General features: G+C 44.6%; 1 protein-coding gene across 2 annotated transcripts in view; it reads right to left on the reverse strand.

Moving 5' to 3' along the window:
• Nucleotides 1-1937: 1937 nt before the first annotated feature.
• Nucleotides 1938-18156, reverse strand: part of ITK (IL2 inducible T cell kinase) — a 55636-nt gene continuing 39417 nt past the window's right edge. Inside the window, exons 10-19 of one of the 2 annotated variants that reach the window (XR_011471496.1) lie at nt 17817-17950; nt 17323-17397; nt 16779-16950; nt 16180-16396; nt 15166-15230; nt 14957-15075; nt 12921-13078; nt 7982-10119; nt 5276-5407; nt 1938-2039 (exon numbers count right to left, since the gene is read on the reverse strand). Coding sequence is in view for 1 of the 2 variants with exons in the window: in XM_070414520.1 (XP_070270621.1) it covers nt 10048-10119; nt 12921-13078; nt 14957-15075; nt 15166-15230; nt 16180-16396; nt 16779-16950; nt 17323-17397; nt 17817-17950 (1012 nt within the window). In the remaining variant the exon portion in view is untranslated. Of the gene's footprint in view, nt 2040-5275; nt 5408-7142; nt 10120-12920; nt 13079-14956; nt 15076-15165; nt 15231-16179; nt 16397-16778; nt 16951-17322; nt 17398-17816; nt 17951-18156 lie in introns of those variants that run through there. The other variant, XM_070414520.1, reaches the window with a different exon arrangement.

Consider the following 18156-nt stretch of genomic DNA (forward strand, 5'->3'; position numbering starts at 1 on the left):
ATCCTAACCTTGGAGTAAGTCATTTCACTACCTGCTCCTGAGATGACACCATGGCTATCAGGAGCCATACCTACCTCACAGGGTCAGTAATTCGAAAGCATTTGAGGCAATTTGAGATGTGTATAGATTTAAGGGATAACGTCCTGTTTTAAGGGAACCATTCGGAAATGTTTGCCTAGGGCCCTCAGATGTATAGTTAATCACTCCCTCTTCCTATCCAGGGCTATATATAAAGGAGCCATGTTACTCAAGGGCTGGGCAGTCTTTGTCCTCACCGATCTCACACCAGTCCCCAAGCACTCAGAAGTCATGATCCTCTGTGGTTTGATGTTACATCACTCTAATTTAAATGGCTATTTTTAGAAAGGGTGGTGTATATATACATATATCCACTCATGCATTTCTGCTCCTGATGCCATGTGAGAAAACTGTGGGCGTGTTTTTGAAGGATGGCTTTGAAAACGAACTGAGGTTTCTCTCTTTAAAAAAAAATTTTTTTTTTCATTTTCCACTATGATCCTTGGGATTTTAAGTGTCAGTGATTACAAATATGTGACAATGAGAGAATGGATTTTCATTCTGAAGAAAATATTGTTGTGAATGGTGTTGGCTTCCGGAAGACGTATTTCTCCCTGAGGTTCCTTCCCTGTCTTTTCACCTTTTAGGAACAAGTTGCTTAAAAACAGAAGAGACTATTATATGTATGTTTGGTGAGATCTGACGCAAAAATAATTTTCTGACTCCCGAATGCTATTCGCTTAGAAGGGAAGCAGTATGGTCTTCTTGTCACCACTGTGCAGGCAGTTCAGAGCCTTGCCTTTTGGTCCTAGTTTTGCAATTGAGCGTTCTTAGGCAACTCACTCCACCTCCCTGTGCCTCCTTCTATAGAGTGAAGTAGGTTGGATACACTCCAAAGTCCCTCTGAATGTGGAAAGTCTTTTGAGTTAAAACAAAGGACACGCCTTGGCCATGCTGAAAGCATTTCACTAGCTCCCCACACTCTCAGGATGGGGCCCACACTCCTTACTGTGGCCTATGGTGTCTTCATGACCTGGCATGTACCTCTCCTGTGGACAAGCTTGCTCTGCTTCAGCTGAAAGGAATCTCTTAGTTCCCCAAACTTGCTGTGCTCTCTCATGGCCTTTGTACAAGCTGCGCTTTTTTTTTTTTTTTTTTTTTTTGCTGAGAACAATCTCCTCCTTTCCCTCCCCTTTCTACACTTTACCCCTCTTTGCTGTCCAGCTTCTACTCATCCTTCTGGTATCCACTTAGATGTCACTTCCTCCAGTTTCCCTCCGTGTCTGGGGTAGGCTAAGGTCAGCTGTCTATAGCTCCCTGGGCTTCCTCTATCATACCCCTTGTTATGCTGCATTGTAAATATTGACATACCTGCCTGCCTCCCACCAGTAGAACATAAAACCTAAGAGAAGGGATGTGTCCATCTTGCTCCCCACTGCATCCTCAGAGACTAGTACTCATAGGAGGTCAGTAAAAGTGGGTTGAATGAATACTCAAAAATGAAATCTTAGTTTATGTGTCGCCAGTGAAATGTGTAGCCGTCTATCTACTGCCATCAGATTTCCTCCATGTCCAACCGGTCAGCAACATCAGCAATGAGAGGACCGTGGCTATCAGGCGAGAATTGCTGCGCCGCTGGCAAAACTATGTCCCACGCATTGTGTCTCTGTGTGTGGCAATATTGCCTTGTTTTTAGAAAAGCCTCATTACTTAGGACATCTAGGTCTCCATTCAAAATCCTTTGGCCGGCCTGGCTGGTGTGGCTCAGTGGTTGAGCATTGACCCATGAACCAAGAGGTCACGATTCGATTGCCGGTCAGAGCGCATGTCTCTAGTAGGGGAAGTGCAGAGGCAGCTGATCAATGATTCTCTCTCATCATTGATGTTTCTCTCTCTCCCTCTCACTTCCTCTCTCTTAAGTCAATAAAAACATATTAAAAATAAATAAATAAAATCCTTTGGCGGACTCTGCTTCATAGAAACCAATAGTGGTGTATATGTAATGGGCATGTGAGTTGGTTCTGGAAGGAGAAATAAAAAAAAAATACTGATATTAATAGTAGTGGCTAACATTTACCAAGTGCATGACTTCATTTGATATTTACAGTTATCCTATGAATTATTAGCCCCAGTTTATAGTAGAACAAACTAAGGCAGATTAAATAACTTCCCCAGGTTGTGAAACCAAAATTCTTGCTTTTAACCAAGATTACCTACAGCCTCATTGTTCCTCCCCAACGGAATCCATATATTTATTGATATGCCACTTTATTCCAAAACCATATTTAATTCAAATTAGAGAGATGCATTATCTTTAAGTGTTTTAAATGAGTAATGCATTTTAAAAGGAAGACAGAAAAAGGTTTGCAATGGAGAGAAAATAATACCAAAAAAATATCTATATTGCACCACTGGCTCACATGTAGTTAACATTCGTGTAATTATCAGGAAAAGACAAAGTTAATGGTCAGTTACACAATTTACATCGTCCATTAGATCAAACCTGACCACTTGCTCAAAATTGCCTCATTTTACAAATGAATGAACTGGGCCCGAAGAGGGGCAGGGTTGCTCAAGGCCAGCTGGACCCAGACCCTGGTCTTTCCATAGGAAACTGGATTGCCCATTTTCTTCATTGAATCTGAAAAAAGTTGTTAAAGAATATATTTAAAACTAAAATTTATTGGATGTTCACTTGGGGCCAGCCTCTCTGATAAGTATTGCACATAGGTGGGCTCATTTCATCCTCAAAAAATCTTTAAAAGTCACCCTATTATTTTATAGATGAAATATTTTAAGGTATTGTTTTTACACATTAAGTTGACTCTTAAAATTTTATTTTTTAATTACAGTTGATATTCAATATTATTTTGTCTTAATTTCAGGTATATGACATCATGGTTGGACAATCAGGTACTTTGCAAAGTGATCCCCCTGGCACCATACAAGTTATTGACTATATTCCCTAGACCAGTGATGGTGAACCTTTTGAGCTTGGCGTGTCAGCATTTTGAAAAACCCTAACTTAACTCTGGTGCCGTGTCACATATAGAAATTTTTTGATATTTGCAACCATAGTAAAACAAAGACTTATATTTTTGATATTTATTTTATATATTTAAATGCCATTTAACAAAGAAAAATCAACCAAAAAAAAAATGAGTTCGCGTGTCACCTCTGGCACTTGTGTCATAGATTCGCCATCACTGCCCTATACTGTACTTTTACATCTCCATGACTGTTTTGTAACTACCAACTTGTACTTCTTAATCCCTTCACCTTTTTTGCCCAGCCCCCAACTTCCCTCCCCTCTGGCAACCTCAGTCTGTTCTCTGCATCTGTGAGTCTGTTTCTTTATAGCTGAGACTAGAGGCCCGGTGCACAAAATTTATGCACTGGGGGGGGGGGAGAGGGGAGAGGTCTCTCAGCCCAGCCTGTGCCCTCTCGCAGTCCAGGACCCCTTGGGGGATGTCTGCCTGCCTGGGGGATCAGGCCAGGGGGATATACCTGATGGGGGCAGGGGGGTTGGAATCGGGCCTAAGCTGGCAGTCAGACATCCCTCTTGCAGTCTGGGGCTCCCCTTGCTCCTTACCACCCGACTACAGTGGAGGCGGGAGAGGCTCCTGCCACCACCTCTGCACTCACCAGCCGTGAGCCCGTCTTTTGGCTGAGCGGCACTCCCCCTGTGCACTGACCATCAGGGGGCAGCTTTTGCACTGAGTGCCTGTCCCCTGGTGGTCAGTGTGTGTCATAGTTGTTCCGTGGTCGTTCTGCTGTTCCGTTGATTTGCATATTAGGGCTTTATTATGTAGGATATTGAGGATGTTTAGCTGTCGAGACATTGCAGCTCTATCCTGGGCCATTTGGAAATGCATTCCCTTCCTTCTCTGCTGTCTTCCTTCACTTTGTTCATTTCCCACAATTTCCAGAGAATTGGCCTCCCTGGAAGGTCAGCTCTTTTACACATAACTTATAGCAAAGAACATTTGATCTTCCCCCCCACCCCCCATTTCATCTTTATTTAAACACATGCTGTTTATAGCAATTTTGGATAAGAACTGATAAGGAGGATCTGAGCATATTCCAAGTGGGTTTGGAATGTAAAAACCTAGCTGAGGTAAAATGGGGTCGGTGCTGCTGTGTGCTCAGGCAGCATAGGTGGCCCTACAGTCAACCCCACAGAATGGTTGGGAGCATACAGGTTGGTGTCTCTCACTCCTCCAGACCACTCCACTCTCCTCACCTGCTGTCTACCCTGGAGACTGACCTCTGTGGACTGCCCTACTCGGGTTTCCTTGCCCTCTGGCCTCCATTGGTTTGGTTAACAAGAAGCCTCAGCAGTTGATGGGGTGAAGGGAGGGGAGCGGGGTCAGCATATTTGTTCTTCTGGCTTCCTCCTTGGGATGCTGCTTGGGGCTTCCTCTGTCCCTACTAAAAATCCTCTTCTCTGGAGGCAGCCTTCTCCCACTGGCCCTCTGCTTCCACATTCACATGACCACTCCCCTCCTGCTCTTCAGGCCTCGGTGTGGTAACTGCTCCGTGGCTGTTATTTTCCTCTGTACCACTTCCTGTGGTTCTCCCAAACCTGACCCACACTATCTTTAAATTGTCCTTTTGTAAATCAGCCCTGCTTGGATGAGCTTAATGTGAGTGTGATGTGTTTGATCGCTAACTGACATCTTATTCATCTTAGGCACCTACCACAGTGCTAGGCAATAGCAAGTGAGTGGTAACTACTTATGAAATAAATGAAGGATCTCTATAACTTCTTCTAGCAGTATGCGTATGCTTCTGTTATTTCCCAAGCCAACTACATACCACGACTTGGAGAGAACCTCAAAGTCATTGAAGACACACACACGCACACGCACACGCACATACATGCACACGCACACACATGCACACACACAGTGCTGCCACCAAGGGGTGGCTCTGGGGAGCAGGCTACAGTGCACTTCCCTCAAAGTCCCTGCAAATAAACATAGACTCTAATTGAAAATATGTGCTTTCTGTGCAAATGCAGCTTCAACTACAACCCTGTCTTCCTGATCATCAGACCGCCTTCTTGAGCCCCTGACAAGGGAATCCACAGCTCCCTCTGCCCATGCATACCCTCTCACAGTGAGTGTGCACTGCCCATCTTGCTGGGTGGAGTGCATTCTGCCTCTTCAGAGTTGTGGACCTCAGAGCTTTGGAAGATCCCAGAGAGAGCAGGGTCTTCAGGATAAGTGCTCTGAGAAGCAGTCTGTTCACCTACCCCCTTTAGAAGTTTCCTGTCTGGATCACTTGCCAGCGGGAGCCAGACCAGAGGGGAGTCCCGTGAAGGATGGTGTGAAGCCACAGGCTTTCTCTTCTGTGCCTAGAGGTTCTCTGGAGCCTGCACTGGTTCCTGCAGGGAAATGGACATGGGCATTTGGTGAACTGAAAGGTACAGGGAGAGCTCAACTCACCCAAAATATAATAACTTGGCTTTCATACCCCAAAATATATTAACCTGGCTTTCATATCCCAAAATATAATAACCTGGCTTTCATGTCCCTGAGATTTTAAGAGGGAGGGGAAGATCATCTATTTCTGTCCAACTGTGATTGCAGACTGAATTATAATTTCCACATGTCGCCCACAGAGCAGACGACAGTGAATGAGTCTGAACAATAATCTGATACTGGGAGCAAGACAGAAATCATCTCCAAATTGGTTTCTCTTCCACCAGGTTGCCTCTCTCAAATCCCCTTGATATGCTGCTTCCAGAATACATTTTTAAACACAAATTTGGCCTTCTTGTCCTGGTGAATGTGGCTTAGTTGGCTGAATATTGTCCCATGCACCAAAAGGTTGACGGTTCATTTCCAGGTCACGGCGCATGCCCAGGTTGTGGGTTCAGTCCCCTGACAGGGTGTGTGCATGCAGGAGGCAGCCAATTGATGTTTCTCTCTCTCTCCCTTCCTTGATCTCTAAAAAAATCAATAAAAACACATTTAAATTTTTTTGGCTTTCTCTCCTTGCTCAGTGATATCTTTTGTATCAATAGGTAGAGTTCCATTTTTTTTTTTTTTTTTTTTGTCTTTTGTAACATGGTCCTTGCCTAGATTTATAGCCTCGGTTTCAATTTGCCTACCCTTTCTATCATCCTCACCCTTGCCCAGACCACACACACACACACACACGCATACACACCAATGGTGAATTGATAATAGCTTCCCAATACATTCTGTTTTCTCTACCCCTCTCTCTGGAAAGTATTTCTCTTATTTCTGCCCAATTGCTTGTCTTCTTTTTTTTTTTTTTAACTTTTTTTTTGTTTTTATTTATTTATTTTTTTCCCAGTTGCTTGTCTTAAAAAAAAACATAATTCATCTTCAAAACTGAGTCAGACATTATATCTCCTATGGCAGTGCTTCCCAAACTCATGTGCATAGAATCTCCTGTGGATCTTGTTAAAATGATGATTCTCATTCAGCAGGTCTCTGGGTGAAGCCGGAGAATATGCATTTCTCACAAGCTGGTCATGCTGCTCTTTCTGGTCCAGGGACCACACTTAAAGCAGCAGGTGACATCACCTTCCTCTATTAAAAGTGTTAGATTCCACCAGTTTTCTGAACTTTTCTCTTCTTTGACCATATTTTTGCTGTTGCTCTAATGCTATCTATATATATAAAAAAACCGGGCACCAGAACGCTGTAACGACCAGAATGACCGGTTGCTATGACGCCCACTGCAGCCAGCGAATGGGCCCGATCTGGGGGCGAGGCTGGCCAGCCAACCTCCTGCAGCCCCTCCCCCTGACCAGCCCCACCCTCGGTTGGCCCATGGCCCCTCCCCCAACCAGCTCTGCCCCCATCACCTCCACAGACACCAATTGAGGGTGGGGCTGGCAGGCCAACCTCCCACGACCCCTCCCCTGGCCACTGACCCGATCGGCCCCTCCCACCCCAATTGGGGGCAGGGCCTGCCAGCCAATCACTCGAGGCCCCTCCCCCTTTTCATCCTGATGGGGTGGGCCGACCTCTCGCCATCTCCTCCTCCCAACAGGCCTGGCCCCGATCCTCCCCAATTGGGGCCTGGCTGGCAGGACCCCACCCATGCACGAATTCGTGCACTGGGCCTCTAGTATTATACATAATCTTATTTGTTTATATGTCTGCCTCCCCAAACATACATGCCATTTCTTTTTTTAAATTAAATTTATTGGGGTGACATTGATCAACATGAACATATAGGTTTCAGGTGTGGGTTTCTATGTTACAAACTCTGTATATTGCACGATGTGACCACCACTCAAAGTCAAATCTTCTCCTGTCACCATATATTAGGACCCCCTACCCCCGCCACCCACCTACCATTTCTTAAAGGTAAAGACTGTGCCTTTTTCTGCATGTCATAGGAACATAGGAAGCATTTGATATTTACCTGTTGAACAAATGTTGACTGACATATAGTTTTTACTTGTCTGTGGAACATGAAATCATTTAACTATGTTTATTTAAGGAGAATCTGTGACTGTTTGACATTTGGACAAATATGAAACCTAGGCCATACACACTCTAGTTATTAAAACAACAGCTTTATTTGCTGGACTCCACCTTTAACTCTGTGTGCTTTATGACGGGTAAGAGATATTGGTAATATTTTTACTGTGAACACTAGCAATGACTGTACACTAATAAATATCCAACCTATGCATATATAAATACATAGTCTCCAAAGATACAAAAGGCAAAAACGGTAAAATGCACCCAGAACCCAAACCTTGTATGAGGGCGTTCCAGGGAACACATGGCACCATTTTCAAAATGTTAGAAAACTAAAAATAAAAGCAGGCCGGAAGCCCATTTTGCAGGATAGAGCAGTGGGAGGTGAACTCTCTGCACACCTTTGGTTAAGGCCCCAATGACTCTGAGCCTGGACAAGATAATACCATGCAAAGGGGAGTTTTCTAAACCAGACCACAGAAATCTGTCACCTCTGACGTTTTCCTTCTAGGCTGGATGAGAAATCCTCTCTAATGAAGGTTTTCCAAAGAAAACGTACAAACAAGTACACAGGGGTGATTCTGGATGACTTGAGTAAGATCATCTTCTGAATGACAGCGTTTATCTTGGGGCTCCCAGTTTCACAATCATGATAGTTAACATCTGAATCTCGAGCCAGTCAAAATGTCACCTGGGTTAGAAAGAGCTGATTGCAACACCATCCAACAATCACGCCAAGAGTTTTGAACACTGTAGGAAAATTGCACTCTCTTACATCAGGGAGTACCTTTCCCCACAAAGTGTCCCAGAAGACCGCAGCCAGCTCAACACTGGAATAATTAAAGAGCCTCTACACTTCTGCAGGAGAGTCTTTCCAAGCTGCTTTGAAGCTCACCTATAAATGGCTGTGTGCAACATGGCTCTGGTGGGTTGCGTGAATCAAAGGGTTAATTGAGTAAGTCCAAACTCATTAACTTTGACGAAAGGGAGGCTACAGATGAGGAAAGAGAAGATCCTATTCCAAGTGGGAGGGCTACAGTGCCAACCACAGGAGCAACCTTTTTTTTCTGGTGGTGCTTTGTTTATGTCTTCATTGGCTTTCTCTGCCTTTCCCCTCTGCTGTATTTGTCTCCTCTGCAATCCCTTTCATCCTCTGTAAAAGACAGTGCTGAACAGGAAGAAAGAAACTGTGCCCTGGAGTCAGACAGATGTGTGCTAGAATCCTGGCCTTTATATTTCCTAGCTCTGTTGCTTCTGGCAGGTGTCCTGGCTTTTTAAAGCCTCAGTTTTACTGTCTGTAGAATGGGAATAATAATACTATCGCACGAGATTGGGGTGAACTCAGGGTGAATTGCAGAGAAGGCTTATAGCTCAGTACATTTTCGCTTTGCATATTTAGGTGCTCAGTCCACGGTGGCCACTGCTACAGGAGCACCCCACTTAGTGCCTGACTCAGTTTACATCCATATGGTTTGGGAAAGAACAGACCCCTTGTTCCTCTCCCAGAACTTTGGGATACTTCAAGTCTCAACTGTAAAGCTGTGAATTTCTAGGGCTTAAACAGGCTTCTATTTCTCTGCAAGGCCGTGCTGCACAACACAAGGCTGCCCTCTGTTGTTGATGGAAGAGTGCAGACAGGGGCCTGACTCCTGGAGGGGGGGTGGCAGGTGACAGAGTCCTCAGTCAGAGTCTGTGTTCAGAAGCAGCCATTTCCTCCTAGGATGCCTGCGGGCGTTCTGTGCAGAGGGGAGGGAGGCACAGTCACCTGCCTGGCTCGGTACTAAAGGTGAACATTTGGTGTGGTAACAATCTAAGGTCTTTCTCAGCAGGTTCCCTACCATCAGATGCCCTCTTTCTGCGCAGACACCAGATACCCAACGCTCCAACCGTGGGGTCAGAATTGTCCACCCAAATCCATAAGGCTGCCTTCAAGGAGAAAGGTGGCGGTGTACTCCGAGTAAAACCTCATAAAGCTGCTTCTCAGAATATCCGGCCTCTGATGTGAGCAGCTGCTCCTCCCTCCACGTGGGCAGGAAGCTGTGGCTGACAGCATCGTGCCAGGAGCTCACTCTTTCTGACCTGAATTAACTCACAGTTCTCCTTGATCAGGAGTCAGGCTGCTCTTCTTCTTGCCCCATCCCTGGGATTTTGTGTTGTCAAGTCAAATAAAAAGTCCCTGACCACTAACCTTAGATCCATGGTTAAAATAATAATAATAATAAAACAACAATCCAGGGTCCTACCCACTCTCTTTCTCTAAGAAAAAGTGCAAGAAAGGTTGCCTGAAAGCTGTCAGATTGAGGTTTGTGCACCACCCGAGATAAGAGGCTGGAGGGAGGGTGGAGACATGGCCGCTGCCTGGCCTGGCTCCCAGTTCATTGGCTGAGCCTCCTGCCGGTGGCGGAGTGCCAGCCTCTGTCAAGGTGCTGCCTCCCTGGCAGCTCAGGGACTGGCACCAGAGGCCAGCTGCCCCTGGGGAGTCCTGGGCTGGTGGCAGCGTTTAATGCTCTGTGGAGGGAGGACTTCTTCTGGCTCAGGATCTGCAGCTGAGTCTCTGCTAAAGTCCCAATTCTGCAATTTCACCCAGTTGACTGAAAAGTCTGGAGAAAGGTGGCCGGTCTTCAGGTTTCTAGAGAAGGAAGAAAAGAACTCTGTGAGTTCCTTGTACTTGTGTGCCATAGCTAATTCCAAAAGCAAACTAGACTTCACCAGCAATACCCTCTGCTGATTTTAAAATATGCTTTTAAAATGGTGCCGGACCAATTAGACATCCATATTCGATACAATGATTTTAGACACATACATATATCCTTAACAAAAATTAACTCAAGCTCAGCTGGTGTGTCTCTGTGGTTGAGCATCAACCTGTGAATCAGGAGGTCGAGGTTCGATTCCTAGTCAGGGCACATGCCTGGGTTGTGGGCTTAATCCCCAGTGTGGGCTGTGCAGGAGGCAGCTGAGCAATGACTCTCTCTCATCATTGATGTTTCTATCTTTCTCTCCCTCTCCCTTCCTCTCTGAAATCAATAAAAATATATTAAAAAAATAAATTAACTCAAAAGGATCATAAACCTAAATGTAAAATTTATAAAAATTCTAGAAGATAACATAGGGTGACCATGGGTTTGGCAATGACTTTTTAGCTACAACACCAAAAGCGATTCATAAAGGGGAAAAATTGATGTTGAACTTTGTTATAATTTAAAAACTTCCACTCTGTAAAAGACACTGTTAGGAGAATGAGAAGACAAGCCATAGGCTGAGAGACAATATTTTCAAAACACACATCTGATAAAGGACTTATATCCGAAATATACAAAGACCTCTTGAAAGTTAAAAGCCTTGTATGCGTGCATATAAGCATAACCAATGGACACAGACAATAGCGGGGTGAGGGCCTGTGCTGGGAGGTGGGCTGGGAGAAGTCAATGGGGGGAAAAGGAGACATATGTAATTCTTTCAACAATAAAGAATTAAAAAAATAACAAAGTAATAACTTCAAAAAAACCAAAAACTTAAACGCAAGAAGCAAATTACCTGATTTTAAAATGGGCAAAAGATCTAAACAGACACCTCGTTGAAGAAGATATACAAATAGCAAATGAGTATGAAAAGATGCTCAACATCATATGTCATTAGGAAATTGCAAATTAAAACAAGATACCACTTGTTTTAGAGATACCACTGTACACCTATTAGAATGGCTAAAATCCACAACATGAACACTGACAATCACAAATGCTGGTGAGGATGTGGAGCAACAGGAGTGCTCACTGCTGGTGAGAATGCAGAATGGTACAGCCACGTTGGAAGACAGTCTGGCAGTTTCTCACAAAGCTACACATGGCGTTGTTATCGTAAAGATCCAGCAATCACACTTCTAGATATTTACCCAATTGAGCTGACACTTATGTCCATACATAAACCTACCCACAAATGTTTATAACAGCTTTATTCATGGTTACCAAAAACGGGAAGCAATCGAGTTGTCCTTCAGTAGGTGAATGGGTAAACAAACTGTGGAATATCCATACAATGGAATAGTATTCAGTGATGAAAATAAATGAGTGAACAAGCCACAAAAAGACATGGAAGAACCTTAAATGCATATTGTTAAGTAAAAGAATTCAATATGGAAAGGCTACCCACTGTACGATTCCAACTAGATGACCTTCTAAAAAAGGCAAAACTTGGATAATAAAAAGATCAATAGATGATAGGGATTTGGGGAGAAGGGGAGAAAAGATAAATAACTAAAGGTGAAGCATGGTGGATTTCAGGGCAGTGAAACTATTCTGTATGATACTATAATGGTAGAAACATATTATACATTTTTCAAAACCTATAGGGCTGCACAACACACAGAGTGAACCTTAATGTAAATGATGGATGTCAGTTAATAATGTACCAATAGTGGTTGATCAATTATAATAAATATACTACACTAATGCAAAATGTTATTCACAGGGGAAAAGGTATGTGGGAACTCTGTTATTTGCTCAATTTTTCTGTAAATCTAAAACTTCTAAACAATAATGTTTATCAGGTTAAAGAAGAGAAAAAAGTGCTAAATAAATGTCATCTATCATAACTATTATAGCATTTAGCCTTTGTGAAATGGACTTGATTTGTTTTGTGCCCTTGTTTGTTTCTTTGTTTCTGATTATAAAAGATCTATGAACTTAGCTCTATGAATTTACAAATCAAGCATTATGTAATTCTCTACCAGCAAGAAAGAACAGGTTTAGAGAATTGTCTAAGATGAATGACTAAGACAGGGCAATGCTGAGACAAAACGCAAGTATTCTATAGTTTTTCAATTCTACCTTGTTCCCCTTCAATGATCTGAATTTGTATTAACTCCCTGTTTCAGCAACTTTCAACTTTGGTTGAAATTTACAATTTCCTAGCTCACCAAAAGCCATCTAAGACTCATGCTGAGGTGGTTCAAGGCACATCCTGTAACCCAAACGTGGATCACTGAGATATCTGGGAGGGTGCAGAGTAATTGGATTACCTTTCTGAATTGTTGCATGAGTAAAATGAACTCTAAGTCATCTTAATATTTTCACAGCAAACGTGAACTTCTGATCCCCAATTTATAGAACTAACTTTATGGACATGCAACGGTTTTACAATGTTACACAAATGCATTTTCCCCCCTCAGGAAACTGAAATACCAACATACGCTTCACTCCCTGTTCTCTCTGACAATGTGTTGATGGCTTGTGACATTATGTAGCAAATCAAATGATATTTCAGGTCACTTCCAGATCTCTCTAGTTAATAGACACCCAAAGTCACTTTCCTGCTCATCTATTTCATTCATCCCTGCTGACTCATCCTCTAAAAGGGTCCCTTTCTCTGGGGAAGGGGACAGACACTGAAGCTGTAGGTTGTAATGCAGCGGAACCCACTTCCTTTACTGACCTCTTTCCAGCAATGATTCATGATCTGGTAGATATGAGAGGAGGCCAGCCGGGGCTTGTACAACCGAAATCCGGTACTGATGTCTTCCACCACTTCTGAGTTGCTTCGGTTTTCATATGGGATTTTGCCTTCGCTGAAGACTTCCCACATTAGCACCCCTATAAGAAATGGCGAGTGCAGCACAACTAATGAGAAAGCTCACAAATAGCAAACAAACAAACATATATCTAGAAATCACAGACTCCTTGACATTAAGATTCAAGTCCCTACCTCCAAGAAGTAAAATATCAAGCCACCTGAGGCTTATTAGGCCTGTACTATTTCTAAAGAACAGAGATTTCCCAACCTTCTTAGTGGTGAAGAATTGTCAGGCTCAGTCCCCTGTTACATCTAACTCAAATGCTACTACTAAGACTTGCAGGGGACATACACTCAAATGTCTACACATGATATAAATGAGTGAAGCGGGTGAGGTGTGTAATAGGGACTAGTGAGGACTGTGGAAAACTGGGGAGCAAAAGTTCTGTCTTATCGAGACAGCTGTGATTTAGCTCCAGCAAGACAGAGCACATGAGGGCTCAGGATTATCACATTTCCTGATTTTTCAAAAGAAGTCATATTTTGAGAGTTTTAAAATATAAACTCCATTTAATTTTTAAGAACACTGTGTAGACCAGCGATTCTCAACCTGTGGGTCTCGACCCCTTTGGCGGTCGAACAACCCTTTCACAGGGGTTGCCTAAGACCATCCTGCATATCAGATATTTACATTATGATTCATAACCGTAGCAACATTACAGTTATGAAGTAGCAATGAAAATAATTTTATGGTTGGGTCACAACATGAGGAACTGTATTTAAAGGGCCAGAAGGTTGAGAACCACTGGTGTAGACCAAGCCAAACATATCTTCAGGTTGTCCATTTCGACCACCTGATTTAATCCCTTTTCCTCTTCTGCCCAAAGTATAAATGTCACACCCAGCTTTATCATGTGCTAATACATTCCTCGAGGACAGAGTGGGAAGACAGCTGGCGGCCCAGGTGTTTTCAGAGCATATTCGAGAGAACCTTAGGGCAGAATTTTTCAAAGCATCATCTCCAAAACATCTGAATAAATATCACCCCAGAAGTTTGCTCAAATGCTAGATCCTGGGCCCCCGCCCAGGCCTCTGGATCAGGATTTCTAAGGGATCCTCAGGAGTGCCTCAGGCATTTTGGAAATTCAGAATCTATCTGTAAATAAGACTGCTCAGGATCCCAAGATGCCAGGATTTCTAGTGAGATTTTTTTGGAAAATTGGGGTCTGAGACTCAATGCTGGTTTGAAAACAATTGCTTCCATGCAAACCTTGTAAGGCATTGATGAGAAACTTCAGGAAGGCCCACACCGGATTGCTTAAAACACTACAGCTAATTAGGACAAAACCCCGCGGGTGGGGACAGCTCCCTCTCAGCATTCAGGTGCCCAAGAGCCACCTCCTCAGAGAGGCCTTCCCAGATCATGTACTTAAAACAGACCCTCTCTCCATCCCAGTCACTCTCCACCCCTTTACTTTGTCTTATTCATAGCACTTACTTATCACTACCTGACTTTGTGGATTAGCTTGTTTACATAATTGTTATCTGTCTCCTCCTCAACTTCAGCTTCAAGAGCAGTCTTCCCTGTACTGTGAGCTGTACTATCCATTACTGTACTGTGACCTCCTACATTAGGCCCAGGCATACAGTAGATGCTCTATAAATTGTTGCTGAATAAATAAGTAGTTATTGAGGATTAAATGAGGGAATATAATATTGGACAAAATCTGGTTCTGATCCTCAAGGAACTCATATTTTAGTCTCCTGACTCCTCCAGCTTTGGATCTCACAGCAGCTGTCACCAGAATCCTGTTCCCACTCTCATTTTTACCCTAGTTTCAAAGATCTTTAGAATAAATACAATTCATGCTTTTTAGAGCCATTATTACACACAGACTACCAGTGGGACAAGGGCAAGCAGACTCAGATCACGTGGCTCTGGGCCAGGCGACACCCACCAAATGACCACACATCCGACTTGCTGCTGTAGCGGCTGAAGGAGAAGACTTCCGGGGACGCCCACTTCACCGGGAACTTGGTGCCCGTGGAGCTGGTGTACTGATCGTCAAGGACAAACCTGGGAAGAGAGCAGAGAGAGCATGTCGGCATGTTCTGGGGGCCTGAGTCCCCCTCCTGAGGCTGTGCCGGCACCATGTCCCCGAGTTACCTTGTCATCCCAAAGTCCGACACCTTGATGACTTGGTTTTCTCCCACTAGGCAATTCCTGGCAGCCTGGACAGGGGGCAGGCCAATAGAAGGGGAAGAGAAACTGTTAGTGGATAATCAATAATGAAGGCGTCTCCTATAATCAGGTCCTTTGCTTTTCTAGGTGCTGCTGTACGAGGCCTTGAGGAGCTCAACAAACGTTAATTGAGCTTCACAAACGCCTGATGAAAGGTAGCTAGAAAGAGGAATGTGTGAGGTCCTTTATCAGGATGAGGAAGTTGGGCCTTTTATCTTGGGATCCTAATTAGAAGAGAAATCCATGTGTGGTCTAACCAATGATATGCTCTAATGCAACCGTATGTGATAAAAATGTTAACATTAGGGCTGCTGGGAAGAGTCTGTCGCCCATTTGACTAAAATGAGAATGTTTTCAAGTTGCTAATCCCCTTGAAACTATTTCTCAGTAGGAAGAGTACCTATTCCCCAATCAGTATCCCAGAATGTGGCATCGGAAGAGCCCTTAGCGATAAAAGACTCCAGGGATCCTCAAATGTTAATGTGCCTACAATCCCATGGCGGAGCGTGTTAAAATAAGGATTCCAGAGCCCCAACCCCCAGAGGTTCTGAGGACAGTTCTAGGTGGGATTCTCATAGATTCTGGGATAACACTTTGAGAAAAACGACTTGTCCACTTCGCTTGTTTTACCAGGAGGACACAGAGAGGTGAAGAAAAAGAGTCTGTTGGTTGCATTTTGGAAGAATGTAAACTGAATCTCAGAGGGTTAAAGTTAGAGGTGGGGCTGCGATTAGGGCCCCACTGGAAGTCCTCATGAAACACTTTGCCACTGGGACATCCCCAAGTGGGTAGAGGAAGTAAGGTTGGGAGGGGAGGAGATGGGAGGGGAGGGGGTGTGTGACTTGATATTGATTAATTAATGCATCCCGGTCTTGGTAGCTCTGCATTTCAGGGGCCCTTCCTCCTGGGCCTGAAGGCGGATGCCCTGCACTGTCTTACCAGGTCTCTGTGGATGACACACGCCTCTTCCAGGTAGGCCATGCCCTCACACACGTCCAGGCACATGCCCAGCAGGGTCTCTGCAGCCAAGAGCCCCCGCTGGCTGCGCAGGTAATCCGACAGGCAGCCATGCTCCATGAACTCGAACACGAGGCAGATGGGGGCCTGCTCCAGGCACACCCCGTACAGCTGGACCAGTTTGGGGTGAGAGAGTTTCCTGGAGGAAAAAGGCAAGGGGTGAGATGGTCCACATTTAGTTTCCTGAAAAAGACCACCCCCAAAACACAAAAGCGTGTCACTTGAGCCTAGACCTGAAGGATGGCAACTGTGTATGAGGATGAGTGGAGGCCTGTGTGGCTGGCAGGTTGTGAACCGGAGGAGAGATGGGTAGGAGGTGAGATTCACCAGCTGGCAGGGCCAGACCCTGCCAGGCCTGGGGACCAGGGTGAGAGTGTGACTTTATTCTCCGTGCCATAGAAAGCCATCGCTGGATTTGAGCAGGGAGCTGGCACAACACGGCATCAGAGTGCTATTTAAAGAACACAGCTGAGAACACCCTCCCCACGGCACCTCTGTCTACCCTGGTTCGGACCACTCACATCATGACTTCAGCCTCCTCTAGGAAGTCCTCTTCTGACATAGCTCCTTCCTGAATGGTTTTGATGGCCACCTTGTCCTTGTTGAGCCAGTAGCCAAGATGCACCAGTCCGAACTGCCCGCTGCCGATCTCCTGCACGAAAGTGAGCTCCGAGGGATGGATCACCCATTTCCCTGGAGGCGACAGAGAGGGTTTTCCAGGGTTGGCCGGCAGTACTAAGGCATTGTTTGCTAATACCTTTCTAATAGCATTTAGTAGAGTGCTCTGTACAAAGTAGGGGTTCAATAAGCACTTCATCGATGAACGCTCAGCTAAAACCAATGGACATTGATTTGGCCAAGATAAATGGTCTCATATATAAAACTCTCTTACTCACACACATACATGCTCTATTTGTACACACATCTCCAGATGTACCTGTTCTAATGGCCATTCTAAGTCTGGGGAAGACTTAGGTTCATGGAACATCCATTCAGATTTGCCCCCAGACCTTTAGGGACATGAGTTTTAGGCAAAAGTATAACATTTCTAAATGCACTGCTCACCGTATCTCAGCCCAGCTGTGACGGGGGCTTTCTGCCTCCAGGAACAAACAGGATAGCGAAGGCGCGTGACCAGGCCTGGGTTGATTAAAAAGCAAAAGGCTGTGGTTAGAGCTTTGCTGTACCAACAACCATCCCAGTTAAATCACCAGGAAGAAATATAACGCAGTGCAAGCGCTACTTTTATTCTGGAAAACAGATCCCAAAGCCCAGTCATTGACATTCCACCCTCTCTGAGAAGAGTCAGAAACACAGGTGGGCAGGTGGCGAAATCCCAGGATCCCAGCAGCAGAATTGACTAATGGAAAATATGTAATATAATCCAGTACTTGGCACCCTTTTCTATTTGTCTATTTACTTAGCATTTAAGGTCAGTGTGTTTGACATGAAGAAACCAGGCTCGTCGTTCGTCACTTTTCTCCAAGTGCCTGTGGGATCCCCCTCCCCCGTCCCCGTCCCCCCCCCGCCACACACCACCCTTGTCCTGCAGGACTCACCTCCTCCGTTGTGCTGGTGATAGTTGATGAGCAGAGGGATGGAATCGAAAACATACTTTTCAGCCACATAGTATCGCTTGGGGTTGTCATTTGTTTCTTTGATGTGATAGTGCTTTATGCAGGGGTTGCTCTCACTTAAATGAAACAGAAATGCAATAATTAAGAAGCAATGCTTTGACACAAAAATGCCAGCTGGTATCAGGTTCCTACTAGCTTTTGTGTGTTTTTTCCTCGCTCACAAAGACGACAGGTATATGTCAACCTGTGTCCGTCTGGACAGGTTGGCCCTGGGTGCTGTTTGAAGGACTGGAGTCTGCACCTGGACCCGGTTAGAGTCAGT

The sequence above is a fragment of the Myotis yumanensis genome, unplaced genomic scaffold (genome assembly GCF_028538775.1).
Source record: "Myotis yumanensis isolate MYYU_CA2020_CCGP unplaced genomic scaffold, mMyoYum1.0.hap1 SCAF_5, whole genome shotgun sequence".
Lineage (NCBI taxonomy): Eukaryota > Metazoa > Chordata > Mammalia > Chiroptera > Vespertilionidae > Myotis > Myotis yumanensis.